The sequence below is a fragment of the Malaclemys terrapin genome, chromosome 14 (assembly GCF_027887155.1).
Source record: "Malaclemys terrapin pileata isolate rMalTer1 chromosome 14, rMalTer1.hap1, whole genome shotgun sequence".
NCBI lineage: Eukaryota > Metazoa > Chordata > Testudines > Emydidae > Malaclemys > Malaclemys terrapin.
Window position 1 is genome coordinate 33,740,870 of NC_071518.1, and position 22,375 is coordinate 33,763,244.

The 22,375-nt window shown below is 40.3% G+C and overlaps 1 protein-coding gene across 6 annotated transcripts in view; it reads right to left on the reverse strand.

The window, feature by feature from the left end:
* Positions 1-21,950, reverse strand: part of SLC7A6 (solute carrier family 7 member 6) — a 46,441-nt gene extending 24,491 nt beyond the window's left edge. The window contains exons 1-5 of one of the 6 annotated variants that reach the window (XM_054049073.1): positions 14,940-15,018; positions 14,104-14,176; positions 12,932-13,503; positions 6,501-6,626; positions 4,135-4,279 (exon numbers count right to left, since the gene is read on the reverse strand). In XM_054049073.1, the coding sequence (XP_053905048.1) occupies positions 4,135-4,279; positions 6,501-6,626; positions 12,932-13,463 (803 nt within the window). In that variant the 5' untranslated portion in view covers positions 13,464-13,503; positions 14,104-14,176; positions 14,940-15,018. Of the gene's footprint in view, positions 1-4,134; positions 4,280-6,500; positions 6,627-12,931; positions 13,504-14,078; positions 14,222-14,939; positions 15,019-21,753 lie in introns of those variants that run through there. The other 5 variants (XM_054049071.1, XM_054049076.1, XM_054049074.1 and 2 more) reach the window with 5 other exon arrangements.
* Positions 21,951-22,375: the final 425 nt, after the last annotated feature.

The following is a 22,375-nucleotide window of genomic DNA, read 5'->3' on the forward strand; positions in this document are numbered from 1 at the left end:
GTTTTTCTTCATTTTCATATATATTGATTTCAATTACAACACAGAATACAAGGTGTATATCTTTTATTACAAATATTTGCACTGTAAAAATGATAAACAAAAGAAATAGTATTTTTCAATTCACCTCATACAGGTACTGTAGTACAATCTTTGTCGTGAAAGTGCAACTTACAAATGTATATTTTTTTGTTACATAACTGCACTCAAAAACAAAACAATGTAAAACTTCAGAGCCCACAAGTCCAGTCAGTCCTACTTCTTGTTCAGCCAATCGCTAAGACAAACAAGTTTGTTTACATTTACAGGAGATAATGCTGCCTGCTTCTTATTTACAATGTCACCAGAAAGTGAGAACAGGTATTTGCATGGCACTTTTGTAGCCAGCATTGCAAGGTATTTAAGTGCCAGATTAGCTAAACATTCATATGCCCTTTCATGCTTCGGCCACCATTTCAGAAGACATGCTTCCATGTTGATGATGCTCGTTAAAAAAAAATGCATTAATTAAATTTGTGACTGAACTCCTTGGGGAAGAATTTTATGTTTCCTGCTCTGTTTTACCTGCATTGTGCCATATATTTCATGTTATAGCAGTCTGGGATTATGACCCAGCACATGTTGTTCATTTTAAAGAACAGTTTCACTGCAGATTTTACAAAACGCAAAGAAGGTACCAATATGAGATTTCTAAGATGAACTGTCACAGTCTTTAATCTCTCCTCATACAGAAGCTGTTTCATATCTGGCAAGCAATGGAAAAGTTGGCCAGACAGTGAGGGACCCTGATAAGCTTTACAAGATAACATTCCCCACCTCATGCTCCAAGTCGTGACACAGAGGCTACAGGTCACTTTATTTATTGTTTCCAGCTGCAGAGAAGCTGATCACCAGCCCACCAAACTGACTTACCATGAATGAGATATTTCTGCGTGTAGGAGCCACTCTGCTAATCCAACTTTGCCAAATGTGTTTTGATGTTCATCTCCCCTTTAGTGGGTAGTACACACAGACAGAAGACTCCACCCAGGATGGGAGAATCTCTCTCCAGAGTAGGGTTGATGGTGTTCTTCACAGTTATCAATCAGAGATGTTGATTGACACGACCTCTAAACAGATCTGTTCCAATGGAAGGAGCAGTGCTCTGAGACATCAGTGAATTATGATGTTTCAGCTGGTGGATGCTTTGTCTCCTTCTAGTACCCGTTCTATGAACTAAATCAGGGAATGGTACAAAAAACACTCCAAACCAACAACCCTAATTCTCTGCATTCACCAGTTGTGGGAGCAAATAATATACAACGGGAAGTAGATCTCTAGCTCTCATGCTCATCCCATGAATGAGATAGGGCAAGATGCAGGAGGAGGACCCAGAATTAGTGGATCATATCCACTATGGATTTTTGATCTGTGTTACCACTTGTTTTCCATTATGGCAATCATCTATTACAAGTCTTCTGAGATGAGACCTTTTCCCTGATGCTATTTATCATCTGTCAGAACCTATAACTGACTTCGTTAGTGTCGTGCATTTCTTGAATCCAAGATACTCCAGAAACCGTACCACTCTGTTTGTTTCAGCTTCCTCTCTCTACAGAACCCCAATCAGAAAAACAGTCCAGAAAGAGAAGCAAATTTCCTTTTTCCCTAAAGCCTATAGTATTGCTATCCTGGAGAGACCCTGAGAACACATATAAGATGGTAATGGGTGAAGCTGGGGAAAGAAAAAAAGGCTGCAATCCATCTGCAAAACATAGGAACTGTCCAAGGACCTAAAATGGGACTGTCCTCAAAGACGTTAGTCTTATTTGTCTCTCCTCCCCAACATGGACTCCTTCTGGGTGTCTCAAGAGAGATGTGGGAGTCAACAACGGGCTCCCATAAGCTCAACCCCTTTATTGCATGGGATCCACGTGGGGCAGATGGGTCTGTTTCCCCTGGAGGTCTCAGCATAGGATATGAATAAGGGTCCCTGGGGGGATGTTATAGAGGTGGCAGCAGAGGCTGAGAGTTGGGCCCAAATGCCCCTTACTGCATTCTGGTATTGGTAGGGTCCATGCTGTGTCCAGTACCCTCCACCTGACCTGAGGGGTAGGAGAGATTCAGCTCTGCAGTCAGAGGTATGGCTGCCAGTGTGATCTATATAGGGATTTAGGCATGATCCTCCATTTGGCATGCTGTCTTTCTGGCTTCACTGCCACCGGAGCCTGTTCTTTTCCATTTCTATGTGCCTCCTTTCCTGCCAGGAGAGGGGGCTGAGGCAATCCGGCCTGGTCTTGGCTATATTTTGCCCAGCAGTTAGCCTCTCTAATCCAACCTGGCTCCTTTCCTGCCCAGGGAAAGTTAATAGCGGTGACCTTGCCTGGGCTAAGCTGTGAAGGACGTTGCATTCTGCCCCCAGAACTGGACCAAGCTCCCCAGTGAGATAGGCCTTTCATTTTGCCTTTTCCTCAGCTTAGCTCTGCTGCTAAAGCCTGCAGGGGCACCAGCCACTGCAAACACCTCAGAAGGGGAAGCAGAGCTGAGGGGACTTTCCCCCAAAATCAAATGCAGTTCTAGGACATGGCTGGGAATTAGACAGACACAGAGTGACAGAGATTCAAACAATTCAAAATTAAGAATTTTCATCAGAAAAGCTCTGCAGCCAGGTGGTCTGGTTGAACCTGCCCAGTACCATGGAAGCGGGGGTGGGAGTGGGGGGAGAAACGGAGGAAGGACATTCTCCTGTTGCCAGTGACCGAGAGGTCTGGTTCTGCCCCCTAACTGCAAGCAGCCTGAAGTACCCATTGTAATGGATCTGTGGACCTTAGCATGAAGAAGAAATGCAGACATGTCACCTAATGAAACAAAAAAGCTGGAATGGCTCTTCAAGGGCATTAATCTTCAAGAAAAAAAAAGCCCAGGGACCTTTTCACACGTAATTGTGGACTAGAACTTTCACAGGACAAGCATGAGACAGGATGAGTATGGAAAATTCTACCATACTCTGAAAGGAACTTCAGGAGACCAAAACACCTCCTTATTCTTTTGAGCATTAGTATAATATGGGCAATTAGAATTTGAAGCTTGCTTTATGAGTGAGAGTCACTGCCAGGAATAAAGCCTGTTGCATTAGAAACTTGAGCTTATGAATAACAAATAGATGTAAATGTTAATTAAATTAAATGTTCCTAGCAGAAAGCTTGTTTTTACATGAAATCCAATAGAAAAAAGTTACTTAACTGTTAACACAGCAGAATATTATCTTTAAGGGGAAGGTGGAAAGATATTGCAATAGCACTCAAAAGGGAGTTTTTAAAATAAATGTTCTCTGCCAACAGATGCAGAAAGACAAGATAACTAACGTAAGCACAGTGTTAAATCTCTTATGGGTAGGTGTACACCACTCACTAGCAAAGCAGTTAAAAAGAGACATTGTCAATCTGAAATCTAGTCAGTTAAAAAAGATGGTTGCTAATTGTCATTTTGCAACAACAATTCTTAAAGGAAATTCTCCTTGCTGTGTGAAAGCTCAAACAGGGCAAACTGACTAATAACGCATAAAGCAAGCCAGCTGGGGGAAAAAGGAAACCTCTCTCTCTCATATCTTTCAGCTATAGCAATCTTAGCTGTTACTTGTAATAGGTAAAAATTGTCAGACAGATGTGAATTTTACATTAACCATTTCTGTTTAAAGACTGAGCTACACAATTAACTGACTTGTCAGGCGCACATTTGCAGCATTCATCTGTGCGTGAAGATTATGTTTTGAGACTTTGAAACTGTCATGGCAATTGCACAGATGAAAACATTGTGTGCACCATTTACACTGCAATATTACAGTCTATTTGTAAAGAACTATCCATGATACGTAACTGCAAAGTAACGATTCCTAATCAACTAGTATGCCGTAGTCATCAGGGCTTCCTTACTTTTAAAGTGTTTCAGCCGTTAATAAACCTTACGCTTAATAATCCTGTGTTGGTGATCCAGTATAAAGTTGTGAGAGTTGTGTGTCCATACAGAGTAGTTCTACCATAATCAAATTCCTTGTCAGCTCAGAAAACATTTCAGTGAAAAATAGTCACTACCTTAGTGACTTAAGAACTGTCCAAGTTTAATGAAATAACATCCTTATTAAAAAAATGGATCCTTTACCTTTCTGGGTTTTTTATTTCTTCTGTTACAAAATTAAGGGTATCCCAGCCTGAGTAAGAGAACAGAGCAGAATACAGTGCAAGAGAAATGTCTCCTAGGTCCCAAGAAGATCCCTCAAAGGAGTTCTGAAAGTGTCCTGAATGTCCTGTGTGTTGGGGAGAAATACATATATACATTATTGTATGACAGTAAGTAAAAATGTTTTTTAGTTTGATATACAAAGTTGAAAACAAGCCAAGAACTAGGAATTTTGACATTCCTTCAAGCTCACTCACTGACCCATCCTAACATTCTGCCTGTTACAGCCTTGAGAATAAGCAGGGCACTTAATTTTATAAAAATTTGACTCTATGGGGAACTCAGAAAGCATTATTATTATGCAATAAATACCTGACCTGTTCACAGTAACAGCAGAGACAGAACTGAGGGACAGTGAAGTACAGGCTTGTAACCCAAAATACAGTTCAATCATAGCTCTAACAGCATTGGGGCAGTATCCTTTCGGCTCAAGCCAATGTATACAAATGAAATGATACAATTCTATGGGTCATATCATCTCTGATATTCTGAACCACTTTGTTTGTGTGTGCCAAAACTAAGCCTTTGGGGGGGGGGGGTTGGTAGGCAGGGATTACTCTTTACAAAATGCACGCAGATTGATAAAATCAGTCATTTATCCAAATGGATAAATACCTGTATTTAAATTTTGTTAAAGTTCTGATTTATTTGATGAGTTATAGTTACTTCATAGGTCCAGACTACTATCCATTACATTGTAAACATTTAAGTGCATACAAAAAGATGTGACGAGTCAATGAATATGTGCATATTAAGAGGTAGGCCAATTTAGTTTAAGCATCAAAAGGGCCAAATTGATAGCAATTAAGGGAACGTAAAAATGTAATTAAATAATAGTTGGGAGAAAATCTTCCCAAGTACACTTAAGTCTTGTGTGCTATCAATACTGTTGTGACTAATATCATTTACGTCACTCTTCAACTTGGAGTGATTTTTTTCCAACATGTGCTGACATTGTCATCACAGTGGCAATACAATAGCAATATAAACAGTTTATAATATTGACTACAGGAAGGCGAGTTACTATCTTGTACATTCCAATGCCCAAATATATAGCTATAGTTCTAAACACCTTGTACTTTTTACAGCAATAGGCTGCTATTTGTAGGGTGGGAAAAGCAGTTTATAAGGCATTGCCAAGGTTGACCAGCCCAAATATTTGAGTCCTTTAATGTGTCACTGCATCTCTGTCCTCCTCAGTATCTTGGATGACACTGAGGAAGATGGAGCAACAGCCAAGTTAGGAGCAGGGAAGAAGGTAGGCAGCATCCAGGATGTTAGTGGTAAACATATTAAGGTCAATGGAGCAGCTGATGGTGCAGAGGTGTTTTGTACTCAAGAAGTGACACACTGTTCTCATAGAGGCATGTTCTGTTCCATACCAGTCCAAGAATAAGGAAAGAACATGGGCTACAGTCCCTCAATAATGACTTCACTCTAAACACACAAAGTATAATTTGGGCTAAAGACACATTTTTCATATAATTTAAAATTAGGTTGTGTACTTTTTTAAGCCAATCAAGAAAGCTTCCAAAATACACAGGAGTAAAACTAAAAAAAAAAAGTGCGATGGAAAACATCTTTAAACTAAAATATTAAGACTAATAAGAAAAAGAACCAGCAATAAACTATTTAATGCTGAACAACAAAGAAGAGAAGTCAGGAACTAAGTAAGCTGGGCTGATACTCCTCCTATAGATGCAGTACAGTCACCTTCAGAGGCACACATCTAAGTGTATAGCTCCTTTTAAATGGCTTTGAGCCCATTCAGCTTCACAGACAAATATCTGTGAAGGCATACTTCTGAACAGAAGTATTGCAATTGTACAGTTTTGTGTAACTGCACATTTTATCCAAAATCCAGATTACAAAAAGCTTAGATTGAGGTTCACTGAACCTAACAATATGATAGTATGATTTGTTTACTAGACGGAGAGATCATCTTTCTCTATTCATACAGTATTTTGCAAGTTCTGCATGTTGCTGCTTGCTCTTTCATTCCACTAACGGTTCCAAACCAGAGGGTGTAAAATTGCTTACGTGTGTTAGGCCAATTCAAGTATGATCTTCATTCACAACATTGGCCACGTTGTTAATATCTGGATGGATATGTTGGACCTTATTGCTTAATACAGATATCTGGTATTACATAAATATAAATTTAACATTACAGATTAATTTAAAAATACTGTTTTGCAGCTACTATGGATATTCCTAATGAAAACCAAACTGATTATTCCCCAGCCTTATTGATACATACCAACCTCTAATTAGTTTTATAAGCTTACCCTGGCATAGTTTAACAATTCCTGTTATGATGATGACAATAAGGGCAATGACTTTAGCATACGTGAATACATCCTGCACCCTTGTTCCCCATTTAACACAGGCACAATTTATAAATGTTAGAAGACCTAGGAGACAAAAAAGGAAGATGAAAAGGAAGTTATGCATGATCTTTGTTAAGCACAGATTTTAATTACTGTCCATGTCAGTGTATACATGCTAAATTTAAACTATGCTAAAATAAGCTTAAGAGCCTGGGAAAATTAAACTAGGCAATGTTTATTATGCATTGCTTAATTTATGACAAAAGAACAAGAGAGAGGGGAACATAAATTATAAAGACATATTGGATTCTTTTTGCCAAGGACAGGAAGAAAGACCCTCCACTACATGTCAGACCTGCTGGGCCTGTTCCCATTTTCCTGGTTTTACCCCCTCACTCTTGTGGCCCCGTTCTGCAACTATCATTCAAGCCAAAGGCTGCAGAGAATGTCCTCTCATTTTATCTTTTACAATAATGTTCTGGGTCACCTCAAAACTCCTTTAGACAGAAGTAAAAAATGGTAAGTTAATTATTTTGCCCTTTTCTTGGTAGCTTGAAGATTAGTTCAACATCCAAGATAATTTCACAGGTTTTATAGTCTTTAAAATATGAAATTTGGAAAGCCAACAGTTGAAAAAGACAAGGTTAGAACAGATCTGACCAATTAGCAGGGTAAGCTCCACAGATAAGGCAACATTTGACTGATGGAAAAATTTTTTAATTAAAACTGGTGTTAGTGTGATGAAAATGAAAATAAGGAGTCACCTTAGGGAACACAAATTCACATTCCTGTATAACTGTACTTTAAGATTGGTTCTTCAAAGAGTTGAGCCCCTCTGGGTATAGACAATGTATTCTTTTACTTAAATTATGTAGAGATTACCATTTTATTTTCCTTCAGCATGAGCTATTCACAGACTGCTCAACTCTAGAGGATACTTTACAACATAAAGGCACATAATATTTGGACCACATTAAGTAATGTTGTCTAACCTGAGGTTATTTCCCAAATAGCTCAATAATAGCCCTATTTGACAACTTTAAAATAATTTGAAAACATTCAGTTCTGTCTCTTTGGGAATACACTCTCCCCCATCCCCGCCCCTGGTGAAATTAAAGGAAGATGTTTAATCTCACAAGTATTCCACCTAATTGTGGCTGGCTAAGCAGCAGTTCTGCAGAAAAGGACCTGGAGATTACAGTGGATGAGAAGCTGGATATAAGTCAGCAGTGTGCCCTTGTTGCCAAGAAGGCCAATGGCATATTGGGCTGTATTAGTAGGAGCATTGCCAGCAGATTGAGGGAAGTGATTATTCCCCTCTACTCGGCATTGGTGAGGCCACACCTGGAGTACTGCGTCCAGTTTTGGTCCCCACACTACAGAAGGGATGTGCACAAACTGGAGAGAGAGTCCAGTGGAGGGCAACGAAAATGATTAGGGGGCTTGGGCACATGACTTACAAGGAGAAGCTGAGGGAACTGGAGTTATTTAGTCTGCAGAAGAGACGAGTGAGGGGAGAATTGATAACAGCCTTCAACTACCTGAAGGGGGGTTCCAAAGAGGATGGAGCTCAGCTGTTCTCAGTGGTGGCAGATGACGGAACAAGGAGCAATGGTCTCAAGTTGCAGTGGGGGAGGTCTAGGTTGGATATTAGGAAACACTTTTTCACTAGGAGGATGATGAAGCACTGGAATGGGTTACCTAGGGAGGTGGTGGTGGAATCTCCATCCTTAGAGGTTTTTAAGGCCCGGCTTGACAAAGCCCTGGCTGGGATGATTTAGTGGGTTTTGGTCCTGCTTTGAGTAGGGGATTGGATAGATGACCTCCTGAGGTCTCTTCCAACCCTAATCATCCATGATTCTATGACTTTAGACTTGCTCATGTAACCAAATTTATCAGATCATCTCTCCTCTGATTGCGGTTGCTAGCACTACACTCAACAGTTCGCAGTATTGCTCTATTCTTGTGTTCATTTTTTCCTCAAATATTTTAAAATATTAAACAGCTCCTTCCCATCCTAAGTACCATCTGAATATTCAGGAATTATCTAACTGTATCTTCATTGTTTTTCTACAATTCAGATTTTTGCACTATCCAGATTATAATTAATCTATTTCAATCCTGCATTTTGGGCACTTCCCCAGATGCAGATATTTGCACTAGCAAACAATATATGGTTAGTGAAATTCAATTGTATTTTACTAAGCTTTCTTACTGAAAAAACATGGTATTATAAGGGTATCTTAAACAATGTAGGCACATTGATTGATAAAGTGATGCAGTGGCAAACCAAAACTAACTAATATACAATGCAATTTTCTGGAATAAAGTTCCTTCTCTTATATAGTTTAAAGCTTGGTTAAAGAGCTACAACCCAACAAGGAAAAAAAAGGGGGCAGCACATGGAGATAGGAATGTACTTAGTCCAGTTACCCAATGGAAGAATAATAATTCAAAAATAAAAAACAAGGGTAATGATCCCATACAAGTGTGAAACTGGTGAACTTGAAAAGTTGGCAACTGAAAAGGATGAACCACATTTCCTTCAACTTGTCAAGACTGGGAAAAACAGAAGTATCAAATTTCGAAAACCATGACTGTAGCAGCTCCTGAGAAACACTCAGGGGAAAACAATTGGCATCAGATCTGCCTTCCAACATAAACAAACAGCTGTTTTTGTTACTCTATAATAAACAATACTTATGTGAACAGGATTTTTTATTCTAGCCAACAGTTTTTAGGTAGTGATTTTCCATATGCAAATGATTTTTTATGAAAAATTTTCCTATTGCAAAGATGTTAGAACATTTGGTCTCTGTTTTCATGACAATTTGATTGTGAAGTGCTGTCCTATCTCTGGAGTTTAAAAAATCTAATTAAGAATCTGGACAAATCAAACCATTTCATTTTTAGACTATGCTTTTTTCTGGTTACTAAGAGTATGTCTACACTTACCATGGATCGACACTGCAGCAATCGATCCACCGAGGGTCAATTTAGCGGGTCTAGTGAACACCCGCTAAATCGACTGCAGATTGCTCTTCTGTCGACTCCGGTACTCCACCAGAACGAGAAGCATAAGGTAAGTCGATGGGAGAGTTTCTCCCATCGACCCAACGCAGTGTAGACACTGCAATAAGTCGACTTAAGCTACGTCGACTCCAGGTATGTTATTCACGTAGCTGGAGTTGTGTAACTTAGGCCTGGTCCCCACTAAGCCCCCACTTCGGACTAAGGTACGCAAATTCAGCTACGTTAATAACATAGCTGAATTTGAAGTACCTTAGTCCAAACTTACCGCGGTCCAGACGCGGCAGGAAGGCTCCCCCATCGATGCCGCGTACTCCTCTCGGCGAGCTGGAGTACCGGCGTCGACGACGAGCACTTCCGGGATCGATCCCAGAACATCGATTGCCTGCCGCCGGACCCTCCGGTAAGTGAAGACGTACCCTTAGGTTGACTTCACCCTGCAGTGTAGACCTGCCCTAAGATTACTTCTATCAATTTTGTTGCAGCTGTTGTCAATTTGCTAGCTTATATTGATAGCATTGTAAAGTGTGCCTGTGCATTTTGAGATGATATCCCATGATAGTAAAGATTTCAGAAGTGAGTGGTAAAGTGTCACAACATTTGGAATTTTCAGGAAACAGATGATCTTGCAGTATATCAGCTAATAAACGATTTGTATTTGTTACTATGTATATTGGAAAACAAAATCTCCATTTTTGCACAGGAACTATCCCCAACAATGTTCAGACACACAGCTTATGTTGGTTTTCCTTAACAAGTTAGTACCCTTCACAGATTTTATTTGATTCTCAATTTTAGGTTGCAAGCTGCTGCCAAGTAGCAAGGGAGGACTTCTGTAGTGACAGAGCTACATATAAAAGTAGTGCAGTGGGGTGAGTCCTAGCAAGGACGTCAAGTGGTTGAGGGCAGGATTTTAAAGTACACAACTGATTTCTAAACAAAGCTTTTCTGCAAAGGTTTCTCCCTGCTGCCATAACCGCAAAGGAGACTGATTTATGAAATTACCTCTCCTTCTCCAAGATAGACACATGTTAAGATCTAATGCTAGGTTAATCAAGCATGAATGCCATACCCTCTTCAGCCAAAAACAATGTGTCTGTTTTTCTCTCATTTCTGTCTTTAACGTAAGAACAGTTATACTGGATCAGACCAATGATCCACATAGCCCAGTATCCAGTCCAGCCCAACAATAGCCAGTGCCAGATGCTTCAGAGGAAATGAACAGAACATGGCAATTTACCAAGTGATACATCTCCTGTCATCCAGTCCCAGCTTCTTGCAGGGAGAGGTTTCGGGAAACCCAATGCATGGGGCTGCATCCATGACCATCTTGGCTCATAGTCATTGATGGATCTATCCTTCATCAACTTATCTAATTCTTTTTGAACCAAGTTATACTTTTGGCCTTCACATCATCCCTGGGCAAAAAGTTCCACAGGGAGAACGTAGGTTGTGTGATCTACTTTCTTTTGTTTTGTTTGTTTCTTTTAAATCTGCTACCTATTAATTTCATTGGGTGACCCTTGGTTTGTGTGTTATGTGAATGGGTAAATAACACTTCCTTATTCACTTTCTCCAGATCATTCATGATTTTATAGACCTCTATCATATCTCTCCCCTTAGTCATCTCTTTTCTAAGCTGATCAGTCCCAGTCTTTTTAATCTCTCCTCCAATGGAAGCTCTTCTTTACCACTTAGAATGTTTGTTGCCCTATTCCAATTGTAATATATCTTTTTGAGATGGGGAGATCAGAACTGCATACAGCATTCAAGGTGTGGTCTTATCATGGATTTAGAAAATATCACAATGCCACTATAATTCTTATCTATCCCTTTCCTAATGGTTCCCAACATTGTTAGTTATTTTGTCTGCTGCTGCACCAGAGCTGAATAACTCTTCGCAATCAGTTTGGACTCAACTATCTTGAATAATTTTGTATCATCTGAAAATTTTGCCACCTCACATGCTTTCCAGATTATTTATGAATATGCTGAACACCCTAAATCCTTGGCAGACCTTGCTATTTACCTCTCTCCATTATGAAAATAGACTGTTTCCTATCTTTTAACCAGTTACTGATCCATGAGATCAGTTTCCTTATTGTACAAAAGGGGATTTTCAACTATTAGAGCCTTATAAAAAACATGTAATTTATAATCGTAGGCACAAAAGGTATTTTCTCATCTGTATGAGAAGGAAAGATTAGTGAAACTTTACTAACCTACCCATGGTGGATAAACATTTTTTTTTTTAAATCAAAAAGTTGGATTTTTAAATTTAAATTTGAAGTCACTGGCTAAGTACTAAACCAGCTTTTGACAGCAATAGCCTCTTCTGCAGGCGCTGAGAGAATATTTTCTTCATTTAAACCAGTTCAGTTGAATAACTAGAGTTCAATCAAAGTTGAGAAACTGTTTGGAAGTTGAAAAAGCTTGTTTTTCTCTTCCAAATCTATAAATAAAAACAATGAGGATGAGATCTACTAGTTCTAAAATCTTGAAGGACCTGGTGACCAGAAACAATCAGTCCAATTCATTAAGTACAGCTAATACTTTGTTTTATTAAATAGTTTTAAATGAGAAATATGTTGTGATTATTTTTCTTGTGTATCCACCACACTTCAGATAATTTTATTTAATAACAATTTGAAAATGCTGATTGTGCATTTTTAATTTAATGTCAATGTCTTCTAAATGCAGCTAGACAAATCACAAACAATTGATCACTCTGTAATAAATAAATGTCATACATCTAAAAAAGTGTAAAAATTAAGAATCGGAAAAAATGTATATTAAGATATAGAATTGCAAAAAGTTAGCAAAAAGTACCAAAATTAGTATAAATTTAGTATTAATAAAAGACTATATTTAGTTGCAAAACACCATGTTTTAACAGTTATACCAATCAACAAGAATCAATTTTTCTTTAGGAAAATAACTGAAAAGTATAAATGCAAAACTAGATTAAAAATCCATTATTTTAATCAAGGTTCCCTATTTACGGATTTAAATAATTATAAAAACCACCTTGATTTAAATCAATTCACCCAACACCCAACTCAAAAAAAAAAAAAAAGTTACTTGAGTCCCAAAAGATAGGCCTCTGTCAATAAAGCTATTCCCTGAAAGTGAAGTTTATAAGTGAATAGTGTGTGTTTGAAAGCACACAAGATTTCGAATAAGAAATTGAGTTTTCTGGAAGTCATGGAGTCATTTTGCGTTCCAAAATTGCCGATCCCTGCTCTAACTCAAACCATTCTAGATTCAGAATGCTACAGTTCTGGAATCTAAACAGGACTATATGTAATAGATGTTCACGGTCAAGATAATAATCGTATTAGTTGTCATAGAATACTTACATATACAAGCAGCTGCGATGAGACGACAGGCAACATAAGGAGGCTCACAAGAAGGGAAGACAGGCTGCACAATGTAGTTAGCAAAGGTTATTGCAATAATTGCCTGACTAGTTGGCTCAACAATTAATAATGAGGTCCATAAGCGAATAAAAGCAACAAAGCTCCCAAAGGCCTCCAAGATATATGCATAGCTGGCTCCTGACTTGATAATAGTGGTTCCCAGTTCAGCATAGCAGAGTGCTCCAAACACTGAAAAAATCCCCCCGGTTGCCCAGATTATTAGCGACAATCCATAGGAGGCACTGTAGATGAGAACTCCTTTAGGTGACACAAAGATACCCGAACCAATCATGTTGCCTACAATGAGGCTGATTCCATTAAGCAAAGAGATTTCTTTCTTCAGCTGCATTGTTTCTTTGTTTCTTTCATACATTTCACAGCTGTCACTTGAATCTGGCTTGCCCGCTTCCTTGATGGGAGAGTATTCAGCCAGTGAGTTATGAGCCACTGTACCATTTGCCCTTTCTTCCATTGTGGAATTCTTGTGTATTCTCTATAACACCAATCCCAATCTGAAACAAAATTACAGACAGCTAAAAATTAATAACATCAATAACTTTTTGTCTAACCCGTCACATCAATTCTTCTTTCTATTTGGAGCATAGGACTGACCTGTGTAACCTCCTCTTGTGTAATATCCCTCTTTTGCTACCTTGTGCTATGTGATTTGGATGGTAAAACATGACATTTGAACAAGTGACCAAGTGACAGTCTCAAAATATCTTGGAAGAAAAAGGTGAAAAGAAAAATACATGGTGTTGATTTGCCAGGGGGGAAGTTGTGGGGAAGCACAGAGCAGAGAAAATTCAAAGGTCATTGACACCGGTCAGTTGAATTGGAAAGATCAAAAGGGGTAATGGAGGTGTATAAGGAAAGAGAAAGCATAGTACAAGAAAGAATAGAAGGTGGAAGTAGTGAAGATGACAGGTTTATTGCAATATAAATAAAAACACATTTCAATAAGTTTCATTCTTTCCTCTTCCATAACTGATTGTTTTTAAAAGCATCCAAGAATACAGAAGTGGAAAAAGTGTGGATAAAGTTTCTGAATGGTTCACATTTATTTTCCAGGACTTCAGAGACTTACATCTCAAGTCTCCAGAGGATCTTACCCTCCCTCCTTCTTATAAAGAATCACTGCTGGCCTCAACACTTAGACATAAGATGATACCAATATCAACAATTCTGAAATACAGACACAATATAGAAGTTTAGAGATGAAAAAATCTGATTAAATACAAACGGATTTTTAATTTGCATTGACACTAGCTTTCATTCAAAATCTAACTTCTGATTGGATTATCAGAAGTTTCATAAGAGTGAGCCTACATCTTTCCTAAAAATGTGCTATCATTTTCGTATGTCTTTGCCAAGCACTAAATCCTGAGTGCACATTTCAGGGGCCTACTGCAGAGCAGAAAGATGCAAGTCTGGGTGAGATTTGGGTGAGATTTGGCAAAGCAGTTGCTCTAGCAGAGAAAGCAACTAGTTTATCTTGGATTATATTTTCTTTATAACAGAAACTTAATTAGGGGTATTTCATTCCAAAATTAAACTTTTTATCTTGAAATTGATCCTGGCACTAACCTAGTAAAGAGGGAAAAGGCACATACAAAGTATTTATGGTCTGATTTTCAGTAGGTCCAACATATAATTATGCACACAATTCAGGTATTTGTGCCTGAAATTAATTAATAGATGCATCTACCTGGACACACAAGTATAAACACACTTGTCCATGTATTTATAGTAATTTGCACTCACTTTTTGTTCATGCAGTTATAGATCCTTCCTTTTGAAAAAAATCAAATCCTTACTTTGTTATATTGTCAACATTATATTCTAAAATGTAAGTTAATTAAAACATTCTGAGCTAATATACTTACAACATGTTCTTACTCTTTCAAGCCATTTTAAATATTTTAAACCAAATAAATATGTAACCTACACGGAAATGGAATGTAAGCCATTTACTAGAATGGAATATAGCCCATTCACATTATGTCCAGTATGAGCCTTCTATCTCTTTGCATAAAAGAAAAAAAAAAGAAAAATTCAGTAAGTATCCAAAAATAGTATTATTTACATAAATTAAAATATTGACTGCATTTGAAAGACTATTATATTATCAGATAGGTCTGCTGTATTATTGAAAAGTCATCCCACACAGAAACATCTGTATGACAGAATATACCATCACAAGTAAAAGAAAAGAGCTTCAGGAAAAAAATTATTAAAAAAAATGGATTTATTCTCCCCAAATGTTAAGGGTTCTGAAAGGTTCAGGCTTTCCCTCTTTCCCCATAGTTATCTGGCATTTATTGTCAGAGGAAAAAGGCCCAACCAGAAAATAGGTCATGGAAAATTTGCTCCAATATAGCCACACACTCACAGCATGGTAGAACATAGCCTCTTCCCTCACTGAAACCTAGGAAGGGAAGGCAAAGTTAGGTCTGTTTATTTCCTTTTAGCAGGGAGTGAGAAAGAATCTAAGGCCCTAAATCATACCAGCTCTTCTACATTCCTGTCAGTGCTGTAAAAACTATTTGGCGAGACGATGTTGACATTCAAGGATGTTATTTGCTAGTGAAGATATAGGTAAAAGCTTTCCTGATTGAGAGAGCCTACCGAGTCTTGAGGAGCTAATTCTACTTTAATTATAAAGCACTATGGAGGTGGATTTGTTTAGTCTAAGTAACTTCACGTATGCTAGTTTAATAAGCAGTCCTATATTTGGAAAACTTCTCTATCCTCTTTTATCCCACCAAGAAGCCCAGCTCACTGGAGAAATGACTAGCTGATGCCAAGCTTAAAGTAAGTTTCTGAGGGAATTCACATACACATAGCAAGAACTTCCATCACTACAATAATCAACATCAGTAGTCTCTTTTGACAGCCAAGTCAGTACAAACTAAAATTTCATACAGATAATGACTTGTTTAAACTGGTCTATATACTATACACTGAAATGTAAATACAATATTTATATTCCAATTGATTTATTTTGTAATTATATGGAAAAATTAGAAAGTAAGCAATTTTTCAGTAATAGGAGACTGTGACACTTTTGTATTTTTATGTCTGATTTCGTAAGTACATAGTTTTTAAGTGAGGTGAAACTTGGGGTATGCAAAACAAATCAGACTCCTGAAAGGGGTACAATAGTCTGCAAAGGTTGAGAGGCGCTGTTCTAACTCAATGCGGATACCGAAACCATTGCTAGGACATCTATAAATGCTATTTTGAAAATATTGGGTATTTATTCTTAGTTTTGTAGTCAAGTTATAAAATAGTACAATATTTTAAAGCCCCCATTTACACTAAGAAACAAGATATGTGCAGCAAGAACTCATCTTAAACACAATTTCAGGAAATATTTGCAGTGTTTAAGGTATTCTTACACTGGCCAGTATAACTGCTTCTATTGAAACAGCTTTCAAAACATGGCCTGTTTCATTGTGTAGACAGAGTCTTAGTGACTCAACAAACATTTTGATGAACTTATTCACACACAAAACCTAATCCTGCGGAAAGATAGTGGATTTAGACTTTCTGTACCAACTCAGAACAAAAGCCACACAAGTTTATGTTCAAATGCTAATCCCAGAGACATATTTAAATAGCTGGAAACCCCTGGTCCAGCCACAGTTCAAATCCCTTCATTTGCTCTTGCCACCACCACAAACTTAAGCTCCTTGCCTACAAGATCCTACACAACTTAGCTTCTCTGTTTTTATCTATTTCCATGCTCTCCCTTGCTCAAGACAACTGCCACAATGTCCTCTCACTCTAGTCTACATTTTCCCATATAGCCCTTTATGTGGAGAATCTCACATTGACAGTCTGCTCCCCACCTTCAAGCCCCTCCTGAAGTCACAATTGTAAGTGTTTACTAAATGGTAAATATTGCAGAAAATGTGGTATTAATACATGCACATAACAGTTCACTCAGTTAGATACCGTACAAGCTATCCTCTAGTCTTATTTTATACTGTCAGTTATGACCTGCAGACCTTGAGGGCAGGGACTGCTTGTTTGTCTATATAAATATCTAGAATGCTACAGATAGTGTCTCTACAAACACTACACCTAATCTTAACTGGCACCAAACTTATCAGTCTCCATGTAACCAAAGAGGAAGAGTGTAGAATATGGAAAAATATTAGTGAACAAAACTGAAGCTGTGTCAAAGTTAGAAAAACACATTCTGAGAACAGAAAAAACTAAAACCCAGATTTCTGCCTGAGGCCATTATTAGGCAGAGAAAATAGAAGGCTGGGAGAGAAGGAGGAGACAAAGGTGCAGTGAGGTGTTTTCTAGTGCATAACAATTCCAGGTTCATACTCCCCAGCATGCCCATTTAGCTCCATGCCATATACCACCAGCATGTCAGTGGCACAATGTTGTTTTATTGCTGAATGTTATTACTCTCAAATGACCTTCTAATAATACCTTTAAAATCACTTTGGTATCCTAAAGGCCACCAAGCAGGATACCTCAGTGGGAACCCCAGACATGGAATTTTATTTCCTACAGAATTTTAAGAGGCTGGATGTAAGGAAATATTTAAAAGTAAGGAGTAAGATCTTTCCCCAGTGGAAGTCTATTTGTGTGGCTCCTGCTTTATAGATAAATCCATGGTAGTTTACAACATATTACAACACTACCAAAAGACCCATGAACTTCAGTTAACTACAATTCAAAGAAAGGTTAGGGGATGCTAACATTAAGTCCCCTGGGGTCAGGATCCCTAACTCTCTTCCAGAGCCAGGATGGGAGCCACTTCCTCTTCTCTCTCTCCAGAGGTGGATTGGGTTACTGCGCCTGACCAGTCACTGTTAGATCCCTCCGCAGCCGATGCCTCCCTTCCTGCCCACAGGTATGCAATTAGCGCTGTTAAAAAATTAACACGTTAATTTTGTCTTCAGTTAATCACAGGCATTAACAGCGATTAATTGACAACCCTAGTTGAAACTATGGTAAAGAACGGAATTATCAGACACTGATGAACACAATATGGTGGGGAAGAGTCAACATGGTTTCTGCAAAGGGAAATCATGCCTCACCGATCTATTAGAATTTTTTGAGGGGGTCAACAAACAGGTGGACAAGGGGGATCCAGTGAATATAATGTACTTGGACTTTCAGAAAGCTTTGACAAGGTCCCTCACCAAAGGCTCTTAAGCAGTCATGGGATAAGAGGGAAGATCCTCTCATGGATCAGTAACTGGTTAAAACATAGGAAACAAAAGGCAGGAATAAATGGTCAGTCTTCCTAATGGAGAGAAGTAAAGTGCCGGGTTCCCCAAGGATCGGTAATGCGACCTGTGTTGTTCAACATATACATAAATGGTCTGGAAAAAGGGGTAAAACAGCAAGGTGGCAAAGTTTGCAGACTATATAAAATCACTCAAGATACTTCAATCTGAAGCAGACCGCAAAGAGTTACAAAGGGATCTCACCAAACTGAGTGATCAGGCAACAAAATGGCAGATGAAATTCAATAATGATAAATGCAAAGTAATGCACATTGGAAAAAAATCCCAACTACTCATAGAAAAGAGAAAGATATTAGAGTCATCGCGGACAGTTCTCTGAAAACTTCTGCCCAATTTGCAGCGGCAGTCAAAAAAGCTAACAGAATGTTAGGAACCATTAGGAAAGGGATAGATAATAAGACAGAAAGTATCATAATGTCACTATATAAATCCATGGTATGCTCACATCTTGAATATTGCATGCAAATCTGGTCGCCCTATCTCAAAAAAGATATATTGGAATTGGAAAAGGTACAGAAAAGGGCAACAAAAATGATTGGGGTATGGTACAGCTTCCAAATGAGGAGAGATTAATAAAGCTGGGACTTTTCAACTTGGAAAAGAGATGACTAATGGGGAATATGATAGAGGTCTATAAAATCATGAATGGTGGGGAGAAAATGTTTTTTACCCATTCACATAACACACAAACCAGGGGTCACCCAATGAAATTAATGTGCAGCAGGTTTAAAACAAAGATAAGCAAGCACTTCTTCAGACAACGCAGTCAACCTGAAGAACTCATGAATACATGAGTAAAAAGGTTTGAGGCAATACTAAGGTCCATTAAAAGCAGAATTTTTTAAAACTATCTTCGATATGAAATTAATTTCAGGTTATTATATAAACGGTATGCTACCAAACTGGATTTTTAAAAAAAGTCAGTTAATAAAAATCCAATTGTCCTTTCTATCAAGGTTCTGATAACAGCATTCATCACCCTTGTTATATGCTAGCAGTCAAACAGAACAACCCATATGGCTAAAGCAGTGGTTCCCAAACTTTAACAACCTGTGAACCCCTTTCACTAAAATGTCAAGTCTCGCGAACCCCCTCCTAAAAATGAATATTTCCAGGTATTTTCTCCTTTACCTGAGTATAAATTATAAGAGCAGTGATCTTGGAAATATAAAATTTGTTTTTATGACATGCTTATTACACACTATTATTAATTATTATTTATCATTACAGTATTTTTATTACATTATGAAAATGGCAACACTCTTCCAAGATCTCACTTTCATAGCTTGTATCACTTTGAATAAGTCTGTTATAAGAGAAGGCTCCTATGTTTCATCAAGGAATATCAGATGTGAAACAGCATGAAGGTATTTAAGAAGACAACTCAAAGAGTTCCTCCTACACAAGCATTCAGGTCTTGAGTAGTCCAGGCAAACAACGCACGTTACAACAAAGCTTAAACTTGTTCTTCATAATAATTTTAAAAACAATACTAGGTGCGTATTTAATTTTAAAACCATCAAAAAAATATCCACCATCCTTTCCATTTTTTATAAGGAGTCTTGAAGTTTAAATCTCCTCAGTGTGATAGATATGCTTGCTTTGATCTGCTTAGCTCTCGGAAGTCCAGGGGCTCCGGACTGCTGGCCCCGGGCTGCCCGGGGTCCCTAGGGACAACTCTGTCCGCCATTAGGGAATTTTTTCCTAAGAACCCCCTGTAACATTTTGCGAACCCCCAGGGATTGGAGTTTGGGAACCACTGGGCTAAAGAGAAGACAAATTTTAACTTCAATAAGCATAAGAAAGACATAATGGTAGTTTCATAACTAAAATGGCTGGGAATTTACACACAGACTTATTACTGGCTGTGACACACCAGAAAATTATAATGCCTGGTAACTGCATTAGAGGAAGAACCGTATCTACAGACATTCACTGTAATTTGAGTCCTTTCAGTACCACAGCAACAGGGTTACGTCTATGAGCTTCACCTCAATTCTCTGAAAGATCTTTGTCGCATCTCTCCTTACTAATAATCAGAAGTTGCAAGAGATTTGAGATGTTCTGAAGGGAAGCCAACTGAAGCTATGTCTACAATGTGCACTTTACAACGGTGCGGCTGTGCCGCTACAGCCATGCCATTGTATGGCGTGCAGTGTAGCTGCTCTTTGTCACTGGGAGAAAGGTCACCCAACAACAAAATAAAACCACCCCCAACGAGGGGTGGTAGTTTTGTCGGCAGGAGAGCGTCCACACCAGCATTTTTTGTTGTTAAAACTTTTGTCTTAACAAAAGTGCAATATAGATAAGGGCTAAGTGCTGTAACACCCTGAGTACAGTAGAGGGTCCCTTAAATTGACCAACTCTGTGTTCTGCATTTTAAGGAGACCTAAAATTCTTCAATTTCAGTTTAAAAAATAAATCAGACTTAAAGGCACTTAAGCGTCTGGTAAGCTCCAGAGAGCAGGGGATGGGTCTTACTCATTTGTGTAAGGCTAGGTCTACACTACCCGCCTGAATCCGCGGGTAGAAATCGACCTCTCGGGGATCGATTTATCGCGTCCCGTTGGGATGCGACAATCGATCCCCGAATCAACGCTCTTACTCCACCAGCGGAGGTGGGAGTAAGCACCGTCGACAGGAAGCCGCAGAGGTCGATTTTGCTGCCGTCCCTACAGCGGGGTAAGTCGGCTGCGATACTTCGAATTCAGCTACACTAAATCGACCCCCCCTGTAGTGTAGATGTAGCCTAATGGTAAATACTTACAGCGATATAACATACCTACTTACAGATCCCCAAGACTACCACAGGCCTCTCACACCATACTTTAAACCTGCTATAGATACACCAGGCTGAGAGCCCAAGCGGACGCTGACAAGCTCTCAGAAATAAATAATAAATAATAATAATAATCAAAACTCGCAACACGTGGCTCTCGGAGGAGTCATCTTGAGGTGCCTGTAAGCCGGCTAAGCTCTGAATGAAGCACTTGTCCAGCCACAGAGCCTCAAAACCTGCAGCACCCGAGCAAGGCGTCAGCGACCCAGCAGAGCTCGGATGGGGAAAAGGGGGGTACATGGGGCGGGCGGGCGGGGATGGTCTCTGAAGCTCAGGACTGGCCGCCGGATTTTCCTCTCCTTCCTCAGCGCCTCGCCCCGCAGCTACAAGAGGGGAGGGCGGGCGGCCGGTTCCCCGCGGCTGCGGGGGATGCGCTGCCCGATACCGGCACGGGGGGGGGGGTGTCCCCGCGCGCCTCGTTACACTGGGGGCGCTGGCAGGAGACGGCCGCGGAACCTGAACCGACCCCAGCCAGACTCCCGCAGCCCCCCGGCAGCCCGGCCACAGCGCTGCGGCATGGGCTGGCTCCCTCCGCCCGTCTCACCGGCGCTCCCCGCCCCGGCCCCAGCCCTCGGCCCCTTCCCTGAGGAGAGTTTTACCCCTCCCGGGGCCCGGCTCCCGGCTCCCGCAGCAGCCCCCGTTACCTCGCCTGCTCCCCGCCGTTACCGCCCCGCTCGCCGCAGCTCGGGGGATGCTCGCAGCCCGCCCGGCCTCTGCGGAGCGGCACGTGATGCCCGGCCCGCTCCGCCCTGGGGGGGGGGGGCGCTCAGGCACCGCCTCCCGCCCTTGTGCCGGGCCCCTCACCTCAGCCATGGCGGGCGAGGCTGAGCCCCCCCCCCCCGGGTGTGTCCAAGTAACGCTCCCCACGGGCGATTTGCGACCCTCCCCCCCCCCCCTGGGCAGCCTGCCCCTCTGTGGGGAGCGGAACTGGCCCGCTCTGGGGACGGGGACTCCGCACTCCCGGCCCCCCCGTGGCTGTGGGACGGGCTTGCCTCAGCGCCAGGCGGGGTAAAGCCGCCCCCACAAAGGTAGGGAAGGGGGGGGAGGGTGCATGAATTCCCCTCCCCCGGGGTGTAAGCGATCTCCTGAGAGCGTCCATCGCTGTCGGGGGAACCCTAGACGTAGGATGGAGGACGGGAGCTCCCTGGAGTATTTAGGCCAGTGCCCTACCCACAGGCAGGACTAAGTGTTCTCTAGACGGTGGGTCTCACTCAGAGCTATGCAGCCCCCTGGGGCTACGCAGAGGTCATCCAGGGGGTACATCCC